The following is a 24,443-nucleotide window of genomic DNA, read 5'->3' as shown; positions in this document are numbered from 1 at the left end:
CCAAAATAACTCTTCTGCTCTGATGGAGGGAATAACCCAAATATCAATGTGTTTTATATCATTTTGCCACATTACATTGTAATATGTTTATCATCTCTGCAAAGGTGGTCACGTGATCGCTGATTTGTTTGTTTGCAGGACTGCAAAAAATGATTGGATGGATTTGGCAAAAATTTGATGGACGGATGAAGGCAGTATTACACACCACTGATTTACTTTTGGAGGCAACCTGGATCAAACTGTTGGTCCTGAAGACTGTCCAGTGCCTTTGGCAGGATATAAACATTTAGAGCGTTCAGTTGTATTTTTCTGAGATAGATTTTGATCAAACTTCGGCTTCAGGAAATCCTCTTATCAAAACAGCTTTTTTATTTTACAATCCCGCTGGAAGAATGTTTGCATCTTTAAAAATTCATTGACGATGTGACTCCAGAATGCAGAAAGAGCCAGTATGTTTAGCTTCAAGCCACTGGCAAATAATTGCATGTCCCTTCATCTGACGCTCGGAGCTAAAAACAAACCAAGTATCACACTGTTAGCCATCAGTCCCCATTAGCTTCAAGCTAAACGGAAGTGTCTGGCTCTTCCTGCATTCTGGAGTCACAATGAAGTGATCAGGAAGGAAAAGTGTCTTCAAGAGCTCCAAACATGTATTTGTGAGTACCTGAATGGCAAAACATGCCTTTTTTAGTGTTGGGTAGAAAATGTATACCCTGATTTTGATGATACTATATAGCATGACTATGTTCTGACTCTAGGTATACGTGCTTTCTCCTTGATATGTTATTTATTACTACTACATCCTTCAAATATTTGAGCTGCATTTCCCAGAATTCATCTTGTTTGATCCCTGAGATGGATTATTGATTGTTAATCTGCAGATCAATAATTGGTCCTCTCTTTTCCAACAGTTTATCACATGTAGCCCTACGCACATGGATGAGAGATTAACTTATTGACCAGTAGGTCACTTTAAATCAATTTTCTATTAAAGTTGCCTTAGCCTGCCATGTGATGAACTCTGTGAATACCTCTGTCCACTTCTTCCTCAGATGTTACAGTGGTAGAAAGAACAGGGCAGCAGGGAGAAAGGTGATCACATGTGTAGGACAGAGGAGATAACACCGGAACTGGAGACGTACCTGCTGGTGAGGCAAAGTTCCTATCCTGCAAGTGTTTTTCCAGACTTTTGTCCGCTTTAGACTTCAACATGTCAATAATTTGAGTGGTAGATCTCGCAGTTTACTATTTAGAGGCCCTGCTGCTTGTTAGTGAGGACAGGAAAAGCTCCAGCAGTGAAATAAATGCTTTTAAAAGGTCTTATTTTCAAATGATAGCGACACAGAAATGAGTCTAAACCCCACCTGGAATCCACCCTGAGACTCACCAGTGCTGAGGTCCGTGGTTCGGCCTGTGGCGGGGGTGCTGGCAACCCCTTCCCGTGTGATGCATTGATCAGCAGGGCAAAGGCCTGCCGGCGTTTAGGATCACACCTGTTGCCCCATCAATATTTCACACCTGCTACTTTTACTGCTCGCTTCAAGAGTACACAAGCTTAACCAAACTTTGAGTTAGAAAAGCAATAGATTTACACCTGTTAATGCTCCAAAAATAATGTTTCGGACAGAATTTGAGGTCCGTGTGTGAGCTGCTGGAATATCTGAGCTAAAAGATCCTTAGACATGTTCCCCTGACCCTGCAAATCTCCCATCAGCCTTCACTCTTCTTCAGCAGCGCCATGGTAACAGCCAGGTGTCTGGTTTCGGTTTACCTGAAGAGGCATGATATTAGCGGTGTCCCTCCTCAGGTGTCCTTTCTGTGGCTGCAGGTTTATCGATGAAATACAAAATTATATTTTATAAAAGTGTGGACAGAGAGAAGCGTAACAGTGGGGGTTCTTCTCACTCGTGGCGTCATGATCAAAGTTACACGAAGTATAGCTGCCTGTTCCAAACTGCACGCTCCAAGATCAGACTTTATGGGTGATGATCAATATTTCGTGGATGCATTGAAGAAAAATCCGTTTGAGTTTATGTTGAGACATTTCAACTATGAACTTAAACTTTCACATCGTCTTTGTTCTTGTTTACGTTGGAAGTATTTGGAGAGCCGAAGGCAAACTCTCTGTCTGGGCACGGGATCGATTCTGATCTGATCTGATTCTGATTTGAATGTGGCCACATTCGTTTGCAAAAACAGATAAAACCCTTTGTTGCAATTGACAAAAACAATTGGTTCAAACTAGTATTAAATCTGCCAGTCACCCCAATAATCTCAGACCTTTGGAGCGCATGTCAGTTGTGTATAAAAGCACAACTTTAGTGCTGTAACAAAAAGCACACTAGGGTTGCATGCATTATGCTGTATGACCACATGATGGCACTAAGCAGCAGCTGCAGGTTGAGTTGCTGCAGCTTGTGTCCGGTTTTAGTGTCCTCTACCTACGTTAGGCAGCAGGTATGGTTCCATAACTGTGGTGTTGAGGTGGGAAATCTCTGTCGCGCGCGCGCGAATACACACGGCACCACCCACAAATTCTTCTCTCTCTTAACAAGATGATGCAGCAGCAGCAGCAGCAGCAGCCAGGCGTCAACAGGAGGACAGCCCTGATGTGGACACATCGTATCCTGAAGTGGCATCTAACTGTACATGTACAGCTGTCCGTCTGCCGTGGGGGGATGATCGAGAGTGACAGGCCAGAGGTAGAGCGGCAGATTTAGTAACATTTTGTCAGGGTGGTGGTCACGGTCACACCACAGAAGGGCATGAAACTTTTAACAAGGGTGAGCAGCTTGGGAATCCTGGGAGGAAGGGCTGGATCTGGATCGGCATGGAAAGTTGCGAAATTAAAGCCGATTCTTAAATAATTAGTATCACAATTTGTGAGAAGCTATGATTATTGGTAATAATGATGCTTATAAACACAGAGGCTGATGGACATGTAAGTCTGTATTTTGAAAGCAGTTTCTTTCATCTTTCTATAACCTCACCAGGAATCCTCTTTCTACACTACAAGTTAAATGTCAAATGTTTCCCTACTTTTTGCTTCTGTTGAGTGTTTGAGCTTTATTCCATTTATCTGGAGGATTTTATACCAGAAGGCTGTTTTCAGGCTATTTCAAATAAAAATTAAAAACTTTAAAATAAGCCGTTATCATTTCTACGGATAGAAATGGTGCCATAAAAATAGTAGTTGCATTTTAAATCAATTTCGATTAAAGGGAATTTTAGATATCTTTATGTACAAGAGTTATTTTTTTTAAATGCAAAAGTATGTATTTATATATGCAAAAGTATTTTTAAAATGTGTATTTTATGGATACGTTTGTATACTCTAATCACTTCTGGGTATAGTGGGTGTTGTGTACCTGTACATGGTGTATCTTTTATTAGTAGTATTTTGTAAAACAAGGCATTCGTTATTGTAGTCTTTAAATTGAGTCCCCAGTTCCAGAAACAAACAAACACACACACACACACACACACACACACACACACACACACACACACACACACCTCCTTTAATCTATTTTTTTTTTTACACACAAGCTCTCCTCTGTCTGTCACCCTAATCAGCATTCATATCTTGCCGTGATGATTCGGGACATTTTTTTTTTTTTTTTTTTTATTGAGGAAGTGATCTCACCCTTGAGTGCCAGTATCAGCCTTTTTTACAGCCCATCTCCTCGGGGCCTCATCTATCACTGAGGTGTCCCGGCGACACGGCTGCTAGACACATACTAACTCATTTAAGGGGAGAGACATATGGGGATGTATCCATCAAGATCACTAACTCACTTACTGATGGCTGATGTGCTGAAAAATCTCCAGCTTGTTCCAAATCCCCTGGTGTGCACTGTGAGTTTTAACCACAAGTAAATAAGCAGATTATTTAGCCTCTGCTGACAGATAAGAGGGGATAAAGGATGAATGGGTCCCCTTCCATTTTGCTTTGTCTTTCTGTCCATCCATCTTTACCCTTTTATGTTTGGCTCTTCTCTCCATTCACTCTGAAAACCATAGGATGAGATTATAAAATTAAGTTTTAATTAGACTAAATTTTACCAGTTCTTTTTTTTTTTTTTTTTTTTTTTTTTAGTTTTGTGTACTTAGAAAAATGCTTAAATATACATTTTTCTCCCCACGTTGGCCCAGTTATTTCCTTACATGGCCTCTAAATTTAATCAAAAACCACTCAATCATAACAGAATGTTTGCCTGTAATTTCAAAATGAGTTGCATGTGTTCGTGGTCAACTTAATATTCCATACAAACAATTAAAAGGGGTTTATAAAGACACGTTGGCAAGGGAAGTGTCTGGTTTTGTGTTCGTCAGGGATTCTCCGACGTGTTTGCAGTTGATGTATAAAGTTATGAGGTGTACTATATGACAGAATTATACGAAACATAAAAATATAAAAATCATTTGTATCATTGTTTAAGCAATCATTATTGCTATCCTAAAAACAAGAAATAAGTTAGCCTAGGATCAACACTTGATTCCCTCGTCTTGAATCCGTTCGGCTTCTCCCATGGATTTTTAAATGCGTGAAATAAGTTCTGTGATTAATATATATTTTTTCAGGTTTTGATGTGGAACAAAACATGTCAGTAAATATCACACTTGTGAATTTTGATGAAGCATTTGGGTCTTTAAAATTGCTGTTGCTAATAAGTAACTAATCAAGACATCCCACACCACAGGCGGCGCTAGCGCAAAGCTAGCTGTGAATAATTAGCATAACGTTAACTTTGTACTTTTAACGATTGAATTTATTTTTAAAAAAAGGAGTGTTTATATATGTGTGTTGTTTCATGTAATGTAAGCCTTTTACATATGCTGTTGTCTTAGATGTTGTACATGATGTTATGTGTTTTTTTGGGTTGTTGTTTTTTTTTTTTTAATGACCTGCCCCCTTGCAGCCAACACTGGTGCAGTTGCTTTTAATTGTGCGCTGCATCTGTAAAAATGAAAAATTCTAATCTTTGTGAAATGTAAGTCTCATCAATTTTAGAGCCTACTTTCAGCGGTCATTGAAAATCCAGTCAAAAATCCAAATGGCTTTTGGTCAAGGGAATCCAAGGTGACGCTAACTTCCAGGTTGGCCTCCAAACGTATGTCATCCCTGCAGCGCCACTATAAATGAACACTCGTTATTGGGATATGTCGCCTCCAGAAGGGAATGTTCCCACTCTCCAGCTGCATAAATATTCCTAAAAGTCTCACATTTGTCAAACGATTGGTTTTTTTGTTTGTTTTTTTTTTAGTTCCAGGCTTCAGGCTCAACACATTTTCTGGATATAATGTAGGGATTTAGCAAAATCGAATTCCCCGCCACCAATAAAAAAGAAAGTATGAGGAGGAAGAGTTCCTTTGGAGGATCAGTGTATGATGAAGCAATGACTCAGCTGCCTCGGCCTCTGTCAGCCTCAACAGGCATCGGATGACCAGTCCTCCCTGGAGCCACTGTTAGACTTCATTACATTATGGCTGTTAATTATAAAAGTCCATCCAACTAGGCTCTGATGGCCTAAATGTGCCATCAAGGGTCTCACTAAGAAAATGACAATCCTTCGTCAGAACAGACCGAACCCACTTAGCAACTCTTCACGAATCCCCTTCCTAATGTTGTTCTCCATATTGCAAAAACAACTCTGAGATAATGAGCTTTGCATTGAGGGGATCATCTTTATTGCCCAAAATTCCACCTGAGAATTAAATAGCACAGCACAGCTCTTCCAAACAAAGCTTATTTGCATTTTTAAACATCTCTGTTGGCATAAGACATGACGTATACATAGCAAAACGTACATTTAAACTGTCCTATTGCTGCCAAAACTCATCGCCCTGTCACAGATATACGCACATTTCTATGCAGATAATACCTTAAATTATTAAGTAGCAAGACTTGGACATTTTTATTTATTGTTCTGAGGGTTTTTCCTTCGTATTTAATCCCTTCATTTAATGTGTGCAGTTACAAGAATTGTAATTATTTTATTCACACAAAACACACTAACAGATCAACAAAGGGCCATCACCAGTTCCCCAAAACCTTTATGGCTAAAAAGCAAAAATAGTGCACAAATTTCATCCTACACATAGACATCATCTACCATAGAAAGGACATTAAGCGCCCCCTAATCCAGATTATACAGTATGGCAGCCATTTTACATAGTTTATATCTATGGGAGAGGTCTACACAAAACTACAACATTATGATCTTCAAGTACGAACTCCACGTAGAATCTTGAATCATGATATGGTATATCAGTGTAGCAGAGAAGCTAGTAAAAAATTCTTACAATATTGTAAAAATCTCTCTGAAAATTATGATCCGTTACTTTTCATCTACACTTCATTAATGCCACAATAAGAAATAAACAGCAAAAAAAAAAAGAAGAAAGAAAGAAAGTCACTTTTTAAATAAATATCACTTTGCAGTTCTATCCCTGAAATTTTCTACTAAAATAAGGAGGCCGCTTTTCGTTTTTATGTGATTATTATCTCTACGTATTTTCATGTGGTGAATATAGATTTTACACAACAAAGCCGGGGTGCAGGTGAAAGTCTTACAGGCCACATTATATGACGGTGGCGATTGCTGGTATCTTTAAGTATGAGTCTTTACTCTTTGGCAAGACTTACCTCTTAGGACACATTTTACTTTTCTCTATATAAAAAGGATAAATAAAATGAAACCATAAAAGGCTCTCTAAATGCACTAGAATGCATATTAACAGGCTTCAAGATGGATGAAATAATCCATAAGGATCTTCAAGTATCAGGTGGTCTTTTGACAAAAGAAGCTCTACTTTTGGCATGTAACTGCAAGTGTCTCTAGAAGGCGATCCTTCTGCGTTTTATGCGGTCTGGTCACTTGTTTTCAGCGCCACAAACATCGAAGATGAAAACGTCCTCGTTGTCAAGACACTAAATGCAAATCTGAATGCACTTCATTCACTTCCGCTCACTGGAAGTAGGATGGGTGTGGCTCAAAACATCTTCCAACTGCATTACAAATTCAAATCTCTACTGTCAAATGCAAGCTGAAATGGGACACATACATGGCGTCAAACCCCACCGCTACCCGTGATCCTTCACTTCCTCTCGTCCTAACAGTTTAGGACTGGTTGGTCGAGTCCGAGTCAGGCTTTGGCCTCCAGCAGTTCGAGGAACAGTTTGTGCATAGGAACACGGCCGTCCTGTTTGATGCTGCAGAAGTGCTGCACAGCACGAGCGGCTGTCTGGCGGAGGAGAGGAAGGGTCATGATCAGTTTGCCGGCTCGGCGGGGGTCCTCTTGGTGGTGGGTGGCCTCGTAGTCCTGTAAGGCCCCATGAAGGACATCCTGGAGTCTCTGAACTGCCTCCGAGTCCTCGATATGCATGGAGTCTGCAAGGATGTGGAGGAATCAAGGTGCTTACAAAACATGAAGAGATGTGAAGAGGGAAGGTGATGGTGTAGTTTTTTTTTAAGCGAACCCAGAAGTTAGCGTCACCAAACACACCAGCAAATGGGATTGTTTTCTTTTATATTGGGGGTTGAATTTGGATTATTGCAGGAAATAATCGGAGTAGAAAGTGGGAAGTTAAGGTTATGCCACGGAGAACTACTACCATGACAACCTCTGTAGTCCCGTAGAACAAAACATTAGACTATCTTATGCCTGTGTGAACTTTATGGAAGAGATTCAGTTAAAAAAAAAACACCAACTTTGTGATGAGGGAACGGTAAGTTCAATCACACGGCACTCTGTTTCTGTAACTTCTTACCTGAGTTCGCGAGAGCGATAGCCTTGAGGACCACAAACTCCTCCTTCTCCAGCCCCATGGCTTTGTACTTCTTCACCAGCTGCAGGATGGCGTTGTTTAGGTCCAGAAGCCCCGCCAGCTTCGACTGCTCCTCATCCATGATGTAGTCCTCAGCGTACACCAGCTTGTCCTCCAAAGCGAGCGAGCGGAACACCACCCGCAGGATCAGAATCTCCATCCAGCCACTCTGCAGTAGACTCATCTGGTCTGCCAGTGAGAGAGAGGGGAAGCCTGGGAACACAGGAGAGGACGGTGAAACCCTCGTGCCAGTGCATTTGCACGATTACTGAAGGATTTTTACAATATTTCCATTTATTCATCCTCTCGGGTGGTTTATGAATATTGCCTGTAGACTGTAAGTGTTTGCAGCATCACTAGCCTTGTCATTTTGTAGCCACCTGAACTGATATTGTTAGTATTTAATGATGGCAAAGATTAAGTGTAACTTTATTGGGCCGCTGATGTAAGTTGAGGCATTAAGAGTGTTTGATGGTTCGTGTTTCTCATCACCATTTATATCTTTACTGGAAAAATAAACCATGAAATATGGGGACAGTTCTAAATATGTATGGAACTCATGAAGAAGAGCACCAAGACAGACTCAATGCACAACCCCCACATTTCTAACCAGCTCGTGTGCATCTGTAAGTACATTTCTCACACTTTTTGGCTTTCAACTTCGGCTACTTTTGTTTGTTTTGTAACAAATGACCCTCATGCCATGTAGTTGATATTGTATATTATTTATATAATATTTCATATTTCATACCACTATGTTTAAGTGGGGAAGGTAACCCTGCAGGTATTTTGCTTTATTTATTTTGGTATTTCCATAATATTCCTTAGACTTGTTACTCCAGTCTAACCGGGGCAATGAAGCCCTGTTTTCATCAATAAATCTTAATCTTTTTCTTGTATTTGTACCTTGATGGCAACATGGCGTTTTAAACAGAAGATGATGGTCTATTTTTTTTTAATATAATTCATAATCCAGCCTTTTCCTGCAGCATAAACTGGTCAGAGGACATAAAGGACAGAGGGAGTGAATAGGAGGTGAGTTTAATGGCGCTCTAGGACACACCCACTTTGATTGAGAATTACATGCCACAGGAGTGTGATTAAACCTGCTCACATCCCGACATAAAACAGCACACACACACACTCACGTTTAGCGTAATTAAACTGATGATTTTACAGAGCAGGGGGAGGAAGAGGAGGTTGGGGGGGGGGGGGGTTGGTGTTTGTATTTTTGACACCATCAGTGATGGTTATCAGGATCCACTGCTGTTTACGATCACCACAGGGACATCAGTGGCGCCCATTTCCTCACTATCGCTCCCTGATTGATTGGAAACGCTGCCTGTGCACAATTTCACTGGCCGATGGGGATCAGTATTCTGGCGCTGGGCTATCGATCCAGGATGGAGACCTGTGTGAGTATGTGATGAAATCTGAGGCAATTTATCGATAGACATTTAAGAAGCAAATGCGAGTTAAGTTTCAACAAAGAAGAGGGGAAAAAATACATTTTACAGGACTGTTTCCAAAGCCGAGGGCGGCGAGGAATGTTAGCACCAAGAGACAAGCGTCTCACGGCGTTTCATATCAACAATAAAAGTCACACCACAGTCACACACATCTGACAGCCAACTTGCAATGGACTCAAAAAGGCCAAAAGCAAAGAAGCAGTTGGTCTTTAGCCAGCTCATCTGCCTGTCTGGCCCTCAGACTTCACACCGCATCACTGTCAATGTGGCTGATTAGAACAGACGCAGCGAGGGGACGAGGGAGGGGCAGCAACCAAGACAGTAGCCCCAACACACTCACCTCCCCTTGGGCAAAGAACTCAGATGGCCCGGACCACTTTGCCAGGACTCTGGTTCTCGCAGCGATGAGGGTCGCGCAGCCTGTCACTCATCTCGAAATGATGCGACACGGCGATTATGCTGCTAGAAGGGGGCGGCCTTTTGTTTTTAATATCCATTTTCTATTTATGTCTGGTCTATACCTTATCAGTGCCTTTTTAAGTATTTTTTTTTGGATTATATATTAAAATAAGTTTAAGTTTATGTAATTAGACAAAGCAAGCACTGGAGGCTTGTTGTTTAATAGAGGCCTCACTAACATGTCAAATTGCATTTTTGTTCACAATATGAGAATTACAACCAACCCAAAAACTTGAATTTGTAGAAAAATTTCCCCTGAGCCCAGTCCACCATTTTTGTCTCACCCTGATTTAGAGGCAAGAACGTCTATGCTGCCTTCAAAACCACGCAAAGCTGGAGGCAACATCGGAACAGAAATGCTTGAAAACTTTATAGACTGTAGATAAGACGGATGTCGTCTCTATGGTGTCACCCATCGGCCTGTGGACTCCCGTATTTCGAAGGCTTAAATTAATCATTTTGAATGTTACAATCTTGGGGCTTTGTTTTCAATCGCTGGCAACCATAAAAAGATAGTTGCCCCCTGCTGGCCAATTGAGAAATTGGAAGTTCAGCCACTAAAATGTTAAACTTAGCTTTTAATTTTTCATCCAGGATATTAACAGTTGCACCTTCTGTCTCTGCATGCAGAAGAAGTGCTCTCATATTATGATAGTTACTGGCGACCTGTCCAGGGTGAACCCCGCCTCTCGCCCATTGATGCTGGGATAGGCTCCAGCCCCCCCGCCACCCTCAATGTAGGAATAAGCGGTAGACAATGGATGGAAGGATGGAATATGATAGTTGGTCAAAATGCTAACACAAAAACAGCAATGCCAGCATGCTGATATTGAAATATGTGCTTTTTGTTTAATGCGCACCCTTTGCCTCTCCGACAGAAATGAGATTTATTTACCTTCCCCTCAAGCAGGAAACTAGAGAACAGATCTGAACGGGTTAATTTTGCCTTAGCACTCCTGATGGATTCTATGGCACTTAATATCTGTGGTGCTTATAAATATTTGAGTAGAATTTGCTCGACGATTGAATTAAAGCGGCTCCCTGCTCCCCTTGCCCCTCTCTTACTCTCCCCTCAGGTGGGAATCTGCTGCTCCACTGGCAGAGGGCTACAAATACACCCATCATTTGGACTCCTATCCGTCTGCTTCACCGACAGTAAAGAGCCGACGACGGGAGAGAGACACAGACGGCTCTCCAGCCCAGCCGGCGGGGGAGGTAATGCTTGTCTTTCTCCAGCAGAACAATGAAAACGCTGATGGAGACCGCCAAACACCAGCTCACACACACTCAGATGGTTGCTTCATGTCCACTTAGAGATGCGGGGACAATGAAGAAGCACACACACACACACACACACACACACACACACACACACACACACACACACACACACACCTGCTTTGTTTGTATTGTAAGCATTTCAGAGACAAGACATCAACAAAAACCCAGGTGTTTCCCTGGTGATGTTTTGGGTGTGGATAACCACAGCTGATAAAGCAGCAGGCTTCACTTTGCGGGGGGGGGGGGGGGGCGCTGGGTGTCTCGATGATTCATTAATGGAATAGTTCTTTGATTGAAACAAAGAGAGACGATGATGAGAAGCTAAATAATTCACACCGAAGTTCAGTCGTTCTGTTTTGTTATTCCCTCAATCTGAGTATTTTTATTTTCATAGCAAATTGAAGTATTATGTGCCTCATCAATCATCATTTGCTCCTATTTCTAGTTTCTTTGGAAGTTTTTGGATCAACTTAAGAATTCAAATTGCGAGGTTTAAAAATATCATGCAAAAAAATTAAAGATATCTTGCATTGTTTTTTGGGTTTTTTTTTTAGCCTTTCCAAAAATCTGTTTCTATCATATCTTGTCATGTCTCAAGGGGACTGAAACACGAAATATATTCTGGCTCCAACTTTATTTTCAAATGTTAGGAAGTTCTGCTTTTGTTGGTTTCAAAAGAATGTAGGCTTAAACTTCAGTTGGATAAAACTAAACTAAACAAATCAACAACATGCAAAATTGGGAGATTTCCCAGTGTTTGGAAACTAAATGGTTAATTTATGGATCCAGAAATTAATCATCAGGATAATCAATAATGGAGAGAAAAAAATCCCCAAATCAACTGATTTTCTGTCTGAGCAACTGATTAATAGACCAATCTTTCAGCTCTGATCTATATCCACCCCCCCCACACACACACACACACACATATACACACACACTTTGAGGCCGTGTGGTATCCATTATTTGACTCATTATCTTTTAATGAATTCAGGTCTAATAAAGTTTATCTCTCGAATCTTCAATAGACTGCAATTTTAGGAGAGTTGGTTGTTTTCTATGTGCCTCAGACACAAACACGCGACCAGCTTTAAATGATTTTAAATTTATGCCTCAACATACCAGCGCGGCAACGTCTTAATCCCGCTAAGACGAAGGAACACTTTCTCCCTTCCACCGTTCCTCTGCTGTTCTCGTGTCACAGAGGAACCGAGTGCGCTTCGAGTGTCAGGAGGATTTCAGTAATTCAGACAGCCCAGGCAGACGGAAGCGTCTCAGGAAATGAATTAAAACTTCCAGGTGGCCAGCGGTCATCTGGCTGATATATTAGGAACACACCGGTCAGCCAGGGTGGCTGGCGGCTGAGTGACAGATAACACACTAGCATGCCAACTTGTCCTCTGTCCTCTGGGCATCCAGCAAGTGTCTTGGCAAGTCACAACCATCCCTCCACTGATCTGATTATAGACTTAATGTGTGTGGTGCACTGCGAACAGGAGGGTGACTGGATGGCTGGCCGGCTGGATGAGCTGGAATCCTACCTGGGATGTGTTTGGCCCAGCCGATGTTGACCACCAGCTCTCTGTCAGCCAGGTCACAAAGTGTAGTCAGAGCCTTGATGTCGCTCTCGGGTACAGTGGGGTCCGGCATGGCGAAGATACCCTCTGGTTCAGCAACCAGGAGCAAAGACACCACTTTATTCTCCACCACGCCGCCAACAGAAACTGAAAAAGTTGCATAGAAAAACAGCTCTAAAACATCTCAGTGATGGATTAAAAGTTTAAAATTGAGATGAGAACACTGGGAGCATAATAAGAGTCCTCCCAAGTTCATTATTTACCGCCGGAGAACAAAGAATCTAATGTATTCAAGCTCACGCACAGCAGAAAAATGAACAATCAACAAGTGATGTTCATTCATTTTTGAATGAGCAGAGACGCTCGCATGAAATATTAGTCACGGCTGAACCGCGGATCCACCCCTGAGACCAATGTTTGTGTCAAAACTCCATCCAATATTTCCCATACGAATTAGGAGGCTGAGAAAATTGTTCTCCCTCAAAAGCGAAATAAAGCATTAAAAAAAAAGTATAATTTGTAAAAAAAAAAAAAAAGCATATGGGGGTTGTTTTTCTTAAAAACCTGATGAAAGTGTGACTTTGCCGCCTCACAACGGCCACTCAGAGCGTCCCGTCTCTCACTTCACAAATTACACTTGCTATTGATTCATGCCAAGTCATTAGTAAATAGCAGCTATAAAAAAAAAGAAAGATTGATCGCTCTGACAGAAAACACGACTTGTCTGAACTCTCCGAGCACGTCTGCGATCAAATCACAGACTCGCATCTGCAAAATAGATTCCAGAGGACTTTATACAATAATGTGGTATAATAACATTGCACCAACTTTTAGTAAGAATAGAGCAAAGTCTTGAAAGTTTGGAAAACGCGTCTGATATGAAGGTCGTGTGACCACCGGCTTTAGTTTATCTGTATAAGTTGCAGGGAGGATTTTGCTGTAATTTGGTTGGATGACATGTAAACTGAGGACGGATCATTGGTTTTGGAATTGATCTGGACTTGATGACGTCATACGAAAGGCATGTGCTCCCTGAGTGTCCTCTAGTTGTAACTTTTTCAGTTTTCTAGGTTAGAAATACGCTTGAATTCCAATGTGCTCCTGGACAAAAAAAAAAACCCAAATGCTTAATTTAATATTAACTGGTGTTTCATCTACAGAACCATCTTCCTTCTTCCTCTTTTTGTTTTACCGTGATTGGCATTCAGCTTTTGGTGCATTTCTGCCACCAGATTGTATTTATGGAGCTCAAAGTCTGTAGGTAAGACACTCTGTACTTAAACTGTCCCTTTGAGTAAAGAAATGTCTCCTAAAAACTTTTAATAGGGAAAAAGTGAGAGAAACCTGAGGAGGGGTCCCTCTCCCTGGGTGGACAGACATGCAATGGAAGCTGCACATAGGAAGCAGATCAATAAAGTGATGATATGTGTTTCAGAAGTGTGTGTTCCACTCACAGGTTTTCTTCTGGGGCAGGGCGCTCTGTGGGTGCAGATACGGGCTGTTTTCTGCGTCTATCCTCCTCTTGTACTTCTGTCTGCCTCCTCGAACCCGATCCAGACGCACACCTATAGACACAGATGATGCATCCACCGCATCAGTCACACTCCGCATGTACTGCACGCGCATTGCTGCAGCTTGAGGGACACGTTGCTTTCTGATGATACAAGAATCATTTAATTTCCTTTGCTAGTTAAGATGATTAAAAAAAACTATCAGTCGGAAAAGTTCTTTCCTGATAAACCCATTTGGAAGTTGCACTGTTGGTCACAAACACACACACATGCACGCACGCACACACACACGCGCGCGCACGCACACACACACACACACACACACACACACACACACACACACACACACACACACACCCCTCAGCTCACATGTCCAGATGATCCCAAGGAGACTGACTGGGACAAGTCTAATGCTGGCAAAGCAACATGCATCCTGTAACATGACACCTGACACTCTTTTACAGCAGCCGATGACAACTGCTCATCTTAACAAGCATTGTGGCAATGTTCTCACCATGGCGATGGGGATTTTTAGGTGTGTGTGTGTGTGTGTGTGTGTGCACGCGTGTGTGTGCGCGCGCAAAGGACGCCGTTCAATGAGGAGTAGCTGACTGGATTCAATGGTAGCATCAGTCAGCGAGCACATCTATATAGACAAACGCACGTGTCCAGCAAGTGTGAATGTGACTCGGCACAGCTTCAGTAGTGGTGTTGTGTTTCCTGATGTGCAGGCTGGAGGGCTATAGTGGCTCTGAATAGATCTATGATTGCTCTTGTATCTGATAGAGAGACTCTGAGGGTTTTATTCGCCCACTTGACACCTCGCAGTGATACTTCAGCCCTTTAAGCTGGCAGCCTCCTGTATTTACTCTGACGGTCCAGTTTGACAGGGGACATGCAACGTTAAATAAAGTCCTCTGAAGACATTGCACCAGTAGGGAAGGCTCTTCTCCGTCGTTGGTTCGTCAAGCTTCTTTGTTTCTTTGTGTTGCACTACTATGGCAACATTTTTCTATTCTATTAATTAAGATGGGAAGATTTGCATAGGCAAAGTCGGGGACCAATGGCGGCAAAGTTGTTGAAACAAAATAAGCAGAAATATCAGACATTAATTTTACAGTTGTGAAAAAAAACCACTGGAAAAGTCCCGAAATATAAATTAATGGTACCACCTGGAAAAGTGACCTAGAATTAATTAAACCAGGAAATTTAGAAAACATCCCTCAAAAATATCTGCATATTAGAGTGCAGTGAGGGATTGAGTTAAAATTGACCTAGAACTATATATTATGTTTCATACTGATATTCTTTTTTATTTATGTACATGTTTACTTGTAGCTATTTTACAAAATGATTACTTTAATCAAAAATTTTCTACTTTTTTGTTTAAAGATACATTTCAGAGAGTGGATGCCACGGAACTGTTCCTCCAAGGTGTGAGAAGTTTTGTAAACGTCACGGAAATCTAGCGGTTAAAATGTTCATGAGCCCCGATCGAAATACTTTCACCCACTCAAGCCCTGCAAACCCCTTTTTACTTCATCTTCAAGAACAAGATGAACAAGTTCTTCTGCCTGGATTACAGTGAGTCAGGCTCGGTTGAGAAAACGCGCCTGTGTCCTTCTTTATCGCAGCATTTACACTCTCGGGCCAAAATCAGATGACAGTTGTGCGTTTGTTTGCTATGTTGCCTGGTGGTTGGCAGTCAAATCTGATGGAACCACACCCATCACCCCGGTCAGCAGTCGTTTCTGCTAAACATGTAAAATCTTATCAAAGCTTCTGTCAAGAGAAGAGGTGGAAGTCACATGATGTCTATATGTACATATATATGTAGATATACTGTATATATACTGGATGTAGTGGGAGAGTGCGTGTTTCGAGATACTTTGGGGCTGCCCATGGCTGCAAAAACCCCTTATAACTGTCAGTTTCACAACTTAAGCAACCATGTTTTCATGTTGTGTTGCCATAGTAACAAGCTGCACTATGTAGAGTGTTGGCATGAAATGGTTTTGTTTTTTGCATCTGACATATTGAGATTTTATGTATCCGTGATTGCAGGAATGTACCTTTGGCTGAATAGCAGTTGGTTCTTGGCCAATTCTGCAAAATTACATGTGTATGAATGAGTTTCTGTCCCGATGTTGCAGAAGCACAAAAGTGATTAAGTTTAGCTATAATGGGCCAAGTTTGATGTATCAATTATGCTGTATATATAGAACCGGCCACAAGTCGGGCCAGAAAAACATAAGCAGTAGGCCAAAGTACTTGCTGGATTAATTTGCCTTTTTCAAAACAAATAAAGTTGTCGTCAGAAATGCCAAACCAATTCAGTAAGTAGCCAAATCCAAGTTTATCCACTAATTTATCTCGACTTCAAGAGGCATAAGGGCATCACGTTTACTCTGAAGATGGCTAAGATGTAAGCTGGCAGTTCTGGAGTTAAGAGGAAGAGAATTTAAAAGTGAAGAGCTCACACTTGAGAAGATGAACAGGGTATTACAGGAGAAATTGGTTCGGTAAGCTAAGTACCCCCTGACCCTGTAGTGATGTCACAGCGGGCGAATAGTAAGCGTGGATTAGCCTGGGCACTTGGCAGGTGCCACTCAGGGAGGTGCGAGATGAGAGATGAAGGTGCACGTTTGTGTGTTGTCATCAAATCCAACATGAACTGTTGGCAAACACTGGATTAAATCAAGCAGCTTCGCCAGTTCGATATTTAGAAATTGTGTGTGTTTGTGCAGGCGTATTTGTGTGTGTTTGTATGGGACTCAAACATACACATCGGAGCTAAGTGTAACTCTTCACAGTGGAATGTGCTGACAACCAAAAGCCCAAGAATAGCTTTTGGTGGATAACAAAACAGAAACCTCCCACCAGGGTTCGATAAACACCGACTACTCAGACATCGTCTGTTTTCTGACACTTTCATCACTTCTTTTTGAGGTTGTCCGGATCCTCACATGAGGGCTTTACAAGTACCCAAAATGCACTTGGCAGGATCAGACATCTATCGGCTGATCAGTGGCACCAATCCCTCCCCTCCCCCACCTCTATTACTGCTGCCAGCATGTGTTCACTATAAACAATCCCACGCTTCTCAGATATTGTACACACGGCTGCCTGCACCGCCGGCGAGTCGCTGACGTTCTCGTCCCTCTGGAAAAGAAGACGCAAAAGAAAAAAAAAAGCACACGCTGTCCCTCTGTTCTGTTTCCATGCTTTTTTCTGAGGAGACAGATTAAAATGGCGTGATTAGTGGAACGATTAACACACCTCGGATCAAATAACCTCTGCCAGGTGGAAATGGAGAGTATGCACCGTTGCCCATCTTAGGAACATAAAACACATGATCCCACTCTGAGGACTGAGCATATTTTGTTAACATACATGTTTTAGAGCGACAGCACTGAACAGGGCTTAATCAAATCCTGCCTGGGGTCTATATGTCTTTTAGCTCCCTATTTAATATGACTCTGACTCTCCCCCATTAAAACTCCCAGCACCTCTGTCTCGGGCTTTACTGCAGCCTCTCCAGGGAGAGAGGGGGCATTACGAGACACGATGAAGCGCGTTACGAGGGCGCTTATGACTGGAGTTACGAGGGGCAGTTCGCATTTCACGGAGGTCCAGGAATCCCACAAGGCATCTGGAGGAATTTACGAGAGGAGGGAAGTGAAAGAAAAAGGGGGCGGCGAGAGAGAGAGAGGGAGGTGCGAGGCCGATGCTGTTGATGCCCCTACCCTATTAAAAGAAGCTAATTTAGAAAAAGGGCACACACACACTAAGTCACAAACACACACAGAGGCATAAATGTCAGCGTAGACTGATGTGTTTAAGCAAACTCATATACTGAACACAAGCTGATATGTGTGTTAAGATGCTGTAATTCTCTGTATCTATAACTCACATACATTTGCGAACACACACACGCAAACACACACGGCATCTATAAACAAATGCTGCTGTGTGGAAGTGAACAGGAGGAATTACATGATAATTCTTATTCATTACAAAGGATTTTTTTTTTTAAGGTCTGGCAATATTTTCTGTAACGTCGCTAAAATCCAGGAACATGGCGGTTTCACTAAGATGTCAAGACATGAAACATAATTTTTACCTTTCATTTTGTTGCCTCCAGCACCTCTACATTAGAACTCTCCAGTCCATTACCCCCCCCCCCCCACACACACACACACACACACACACACAAAAGTTTTATCTGCCTTCCTCTTTTATTATCATCTACACAGCGTGTAACAAGTGGCCGGTACAGTAGGAGGTCACTAATGTTTTCCTTTTTGAGTCACTTCTAAATCTGGACAACAATATGTCACCCAACAGGCACACTGTGGGACTAAAGGAGCACCTGACCGCTGCCACAGTCTCTCTGAGGAATGTGCACATGCTAGACAACAATTTTTTGGGCATATGGCATGAAAAACAAGTAAACGCGGGTGTTCATCAAGAAAATAAACGCCTTTTTTTTTTTTTTCTCTGTGCTGCAGCAAGTTGCATGAGTTGAGGAGGACGTGACAGCGCACACAAAAGGTTTGATAGATTTCTGGTGCAATTATTGATAAAATTCTCTCTGTCAATCCTCCAAAGTTCCCTCATTAGCTGCTGCAGATTTGGAAGCACGCACCCACACAAACACACACACACACACACACACACACACACACACACACACACACACACACATGCACGCATGCACACCACACACACACACGCACGCACGCACGCACACCACACACACACACACACACACACACACACACACACACACATCGTGGTAGATTTCCAGAAGCTATTCAGTGGAATACTGGTAAAGCAGAGACAGACACAAGTGAATGGTTAGTCTCCTCCCTTTCTAAGACGAAGCTACACATTGTTCAGTTCTGTGTTTACTGCATATACACAGAAGTATACACACACACACACACACACACACACACACACACACACACATATCACAGCTGGCACGCGGGGCCTGAACTTTAACCGCCAAACGTCTTAAGTTTCACAACTGAAGAACATGCCATCACCACCAGTTTGTCAGGAGACATTAACAGTTTCGGCTGGTGTGTCGGTAATGAAGCGAAGGAACAGATCTTGGCATTGTTTTCTGAGAACGCACAACAAAGACTCCAGTTAGACTGTTGTTGGCCTTCAGTCTCTGGGTGCTTTTTCTTTGTCTCAGTAGTCTAATAGATGAGCTCTGAACTCTTGCCAAGTCTCGATCAATCCAATGAAAACTCTCAAATAATGTTTTGGCCCGAGTTGGAAAGTGATTTTTTTTTTTTTTTTTTTTTAGTACCTTCTCTCAACATGCCCACAGCCAGGCATTTCACAAATCGACAGGCCTGGCAGGACTTCCTCCTCCTCTTGGTGATTTCACATTCATTGGACGCTGGGCAGCTGTACTCAATGTTACCTGAAGGAGAACAACAAAGAAAGAAGGAAAACATTTTAGGCGACAGAGCAATAATTCATCATTATTGTTTATCAGCTCTTTATTTTATCCTATCAAGATAAAATTATTACAACACATGCGCCCCTCCATCACCGGTCTCTTTTCCTCCCCGGGTGAGGCAGATGGCCGCTAAGGAAGGCCAGAGACGGGTATTTCAGACTTGTCTGAGTCCTGTTTGTCCAATGTAACCCTAACTGGACCTTAACTGTATGCATCATAACACCTTATTTGCCGACGGTAAGTTAATTTAAAGAAGCTGGAACAAGTTTTCAAACCACAGAATTCATGAGACCCTAATTGTCACTGTTTTTGGTGGTGACCCCATGTAATTGTAATGAATGTAATGCCGTTACCGTGTGATGTGGTGTTATTATGGTTGTCTCACATATTTCTATGAGATACGGTTGCTAAGCTAAAGGTTTTTTTTTAATGGTCCTTGCCAGTGTTGTGGTTTCTCATGCAGCAATTGTGAGGTCTTTACTTTCTCTGTATGAAAACGTTTGCAGAACTATGAAGTTGAAGGTCTTGTGAAAAATATCAAAACAAACCAATATCCTTACTTTTAGCGCCAAATCAGCTGTAAAAATGGAAGAAACTACAATTCACACAGTACAACAGGGCGTCTTTCAAGAATTAGTCGCTGACGGCAAAGTGACAAGTAAACTGAGCTTGACAAACACGGATTTATTTGACGAGATTGCTCACTCTCAGTGCAACCAACACCAAACAAAAATCACGTCTAACGCCTATTTCTGAGTAATCGCTATGCCAGTTAAACGAGCATGTGAAGCATGCTGGAGTTCAGCCTGTTCACTGATTCTCTCAGCTGCTACATCCTAACAGAAACAGAAAATCTTGGAGCCACACATCAGATGTCGCCTTTTGCTCTTACAATCCCCTTTGCCCTTTGAACCCATTGCTCTGAAGGCCTACACACAAAGAGGCCTGCCAGGTCCTTGACCAGGGACGCACGCCGACAGAGCACAGGACAATCCCTTTAAAACACCCTCATTGCATGCCTCTGGCTAACGCTGATTACGGCTTCCAAAACTGGAGCGTATTAACACATTCAGTACCATATGTTATCTGAAGCTTTTAAGCCTAAACTCAAACATGTTGACTATATACACAATATGCTGGAAGTTTAAACGAATATCAGCTGTTTGCAAACAGGTCTTTATTCAAAGCCTATCTGCAGTTTGAGAAGCAGGAGGCGGAAGCTGTGAGCTAACTTTTCGGAGCTTGTTTGTACCAAAACAAACGCTTAGAGTATGACTGCATCTCATCGTGTTGCTCGTAAAACAGGTTTATATGATGCAGGAGAGCGTTATCATCCATGCACAATAAAGCTGTTACCATGTATAAAACAGAGTATGCAGGGAAGTTGCAATGGGGCGGGCAAGACAGGCAACTGTGCTCAGTGCCCTGGAGGATGCCTGGTTACACTCGTGCACAGCAACAGCACAAGAGAACCTGCTGAAATTCTACAACTGGCTATGTACAGGAGACTGCACCAAGCCACTAGCTTGGGGTTGGGTGGTGATTAATCTCAGAACCCATCAGCTATGTCCATTGACTTAGCCCCTGGGAACAAGTGCCAGTATTCTGGGGTTCCAATGTAGCCGGTGGATATCCAGTCTAAGACTTCCTTCTTCTGCCCACCGCTCATTGTTTACAGTCTGTATAGCAACTTGAGATGTTTGCATGGAGTTGAAAGATGATAAATACCAGTGGATTGTTTCAAAAGTAGCCTGTTTACATTCAGTCAGCCGTTTAAAACGACTTCAACTTGCCACAGCTTTGTTAAATGATTATATGACAGTCATTTTTCCAATTTTGCATTTCGGCAAGTGCGCTCTGTCTCTCTTGTGCCCCAAAGTAGCTTTTAACATAGATGCTACTGAGACCCTGTCAAACATGATTGGCTAAAGCTACTTAAACAAAAAAATTAACATGCCCTGACATTTTCTCCCCTCTATTTATATTCAGAATCTTTTTATGGAGATTAGATGGTGACCACCCAAGATCCCTTTTGCCTGGGACCCCCGGGGTACCTAGCAATACCCCTGGGAGCATGTTCATGTGTGCTTCTAACTTACCCTGGATTGTTCTCTTGAAGAAGGCCTTGCAGGCCTCACAGGAGGCAACACCATAGTGGTATCCTGAGGCCACGTCACCACACACCAGACACAGGCGCTTGGCAACTGAGCCCAGAATGAATTCACACTTCACTTGTCCCTCTTCCTCTCCAAATCTTCTAAATAGAAATAAAGACAAAAAATACTTACAAAATCTTCAACTTGAGATCAAAAGTTGGTGAAACACAATGTCAGGTATGCACCAACCTGTTTGTGCCTCCACTGTTGGCCAACCCCGCCGTGTGCCCGTAGAGGCTCGGAGAGTCCAGACCATTGCTGTGACCGTTGCCCTTTGTCAGGGGCCCGTAGCTGGAGTTTGTGTCCGAGGAAGAGCTGCCAGGACTGGGCTGGGCCGGGCTGACGTCGCCCTGAGAGCTGGGGCTGGAGGGCTCACGCTTTATGGAGGAGGGACAGGTGGGGTCCAAGCCCCTCACTGACATCCTGCCCAGATGTCTGGAGGAAGGAGTGCAGAGAGGAACAATTAGGAGGAAATTGAATATATATGCATCTTGCTGGAAATACATATTCATAGTAGTGAGACAGGAGTCACCTTGGTAATGTTATTAATATTAATGACTGGTGGTTGGCCTTCAGATCTGAGGGCTGTGATTAGTTTTATTATGACAGGCATTCACATGGACAGCTACAAGTATTCATACATCACCATGAATAAGAACAGATGTGTATTTTCACAGTAGAGAAAAAGAATAAGTGCAACAACTTCATGCACCTCTCTTTCTCCACAGCCCTTCGCTCATGCATCCATGCATCCCGGTCTATCTGCACCAGCCGTTTGTTATTTCCTACATATGCAAAGCTGCTGCCCATTACACTGCTTTGTTTTCGAAGGATGGGGTAGCTTAAGCAAACCTAGGAAAATGCTAAACCAGAAATTATTCACATCATCATCATCATCACCACAATGCAAATACTTTCTATTTTTTAAGAATAAAATCTACTTGCACTGCGTTCACTCTCTTTTTTTTTTTTTAAACTAAAATAGCTGAAATAGCAAGTTTTGAGAATCAGAAAATGATCCAGATACTGTTTAATTACAAAAAAAATAATGGTTTTGACATTGATAGAACACTCAGGAGCATTTCAAGACCACAACAGTTTTTTGTTTTTTTTCCTGCAACCACACTGAGGCTGAAAAAGCATCTGCAAGGAGATGCAGGAATGTGATTTGCACTCTCACGCACGCACGCACGCACGCACGCACACACACACACACACACACACACACATCCAGTAAACACACTCTCATCATGGCGTCAGGGTTTGTGTGCAGACATAAAAATAAAAATCATAGACAGGCTTCAGATTCACGTGAACACGTTCAAGCTCCTTGCACACACGTATCGTCCCACATTCATCCACATTCAATCACACGCACAGACACACTTAGAGGGACATTTTAAAGCATGTGTCTTCATAAACACCCCGACACATACTTGCATGCAACTGCTTGTCGCCAGGCCAACTTTTAAAGGACCCTCCGCTGTCTCTCTCTGTCGCACACTATACATGAAAACACACACACACCGTGCACACAAACATACACTCTAATCTTGGCCTGCCGAGGTGTGTGTCCAAGTCAGTCTGTTTCCTGCCATGTAAATCAGTGTTCTCTCAGCCACAAGTCATTTGGTTGGCAAAGCGACTGGCTGCTTTTAACCGCCGCCTGAGTAAACCATGGCCACGCGCTATTGACCCCTCTACAAAGCCACAAAGACAGACACACAGATACACAGTAACAGACAGAACGACAACATCTAAAGATACCAGTGAGAACAGCGGGGTTACTTTAGCCCCGTTGTAGCATAAAGACAAAGTGTACTGTCAGAAGCAGAGCTAAATATCAAATCTACGTCGAAATTTGAGCAGACTAAGTGTCGATGGCAGCCGGAAAAACAGTCAGTGTTCAAATTAAAGAGGTCTTTCAGGCACTTGTGATGGCTGAAATCCATCTAGCCTCTGGTTTTGGGACAAAGTTGGTGTGTTACTGATGTTACCTTTAACTGGCGTGCAGTCTTCCTCATTGTGCTGACATTTCCGCTGTAACTTCTGTTTTAGGCTTTGGCTAACTCAAACAGATAATATTCTGTGGCCTGTAAAAGTCAAAATGGTGCAATGTTCCTTTAAAGTTCCTTTTATGTTGCTTAGATTAACATGTCTAAAAAAATAAATAAATACAAATTTCCAGACCTTGACAGTGGAAAAATACGCTTATAAAGGCGTTACTGAACTTCTGTTCTTCTGGTTCTCAACTGCAACATTCAGGATACTTGTGAGTTCAGTTTTGTTCCTATTAGACTGGGTAGTGGTCACACGACTCAACTGTTGGAACCCCCAGAGTACTGGTGTAGTTGTCAAGGTTTGGCTAAGAACTTGTATTACAGCTAAGCTAACTCATCCAACTGAACTGTTCCAGGTTTTTCTAGACTCTCCAAAAGTTATAGGAGCAAACGGATTATATTTTGATGGCCAGATGAGTAATTTCTTGAGGATTAACCAAAAATATGTGGGGTTAAAGTTGCTTCTTGCATAATTTAAGTCCATGAAAGGCCCTTCAGCCAATATGCATCACAATGCCATGGTTGTAATGACATGGTTTGGCCACTGTCCGACACTTCTCATTTGTATCTCCTTCTGTACGCAACGGCAAACTTTTTTAGCAAAGAGTTGATTAACCACC

General features: G+C 42.4%; 1 protein-coding gene across 4 annotated transcripts in view; it reads right to left on the bottom strand.

Moving 5' to 3' along the window:
- Window positions 1-5,470: 5,470 nt before the first annotated feature.
- Window positions 5,471-24,443, bottom strand: part of LOC147243097 (estrogen-related receptor gamma-like) — a 30,115-nt gene continuing 11,142 nt past the window's right edge. For 2 of the 4 annotated variants that reach the window (XM_086189614.1, XM_086189615.1), the window contains 7 exons: window positions 21,953-22,198; window positions 21,707-21,864; window positions 19,452-19,568; window positions 14,072-14,182; window positions 12,582-12,764; window positions 7,775-8,044; window positions 5,472-7,394 (listed from right to left, as the gene is read on the bottom strand). In XM_086189614.1, coding sequence (XP_086045740.1) covers window positions 7,150-7,394; window positions 7,775-8,044; window positions 12,582-12,764; window positions 14,072-14,182; window positions 19,452-19,568; window positions 21,707-21,864; window positions 21,953-22,185 — 1,317 coding nt within the window. In that variant the 5' untranslated portion in view covers window positions 22,186-22,198 and the 3' untranslated portion in view covers window positions 5,472-7,149. Of the gene's footprint in view, window positions 7,395-7,774; window positions 8,045-12,581; window positions 12,765-14,071; window positions 14,183-19,451; window positions 19,569-21,706; window positions 21,865-21,952; window positions 22,199-24,443 lie in introns of all 4 variants that reach the window. The other 2 variants (XM_086189613.1, XM_086189612.1) reach the window with 2 other exon arrangements.

The sequence above is a fragment of the Aulostomus chinensis genome, chromosome 20 (genome assembly GCF_037954235.1).
Source record: "Aulostomus chinensis isolate RoL2024-O1b breed Wild chromosome 20, RoL_Achi_v1.0, whole genome shotgun sequence".
NCBI lineage: Eukaryota > Metazoa > Chordata > Actinopteri > Syngnathiformes > Aulostomidae > Aulostomus > Aulostomus chinensis.
The sequence above is the reverse complement of the archived record's forward strand: the minus strand, read 5'-3'. Positions and strand labels throughout refer to the sequence as shown.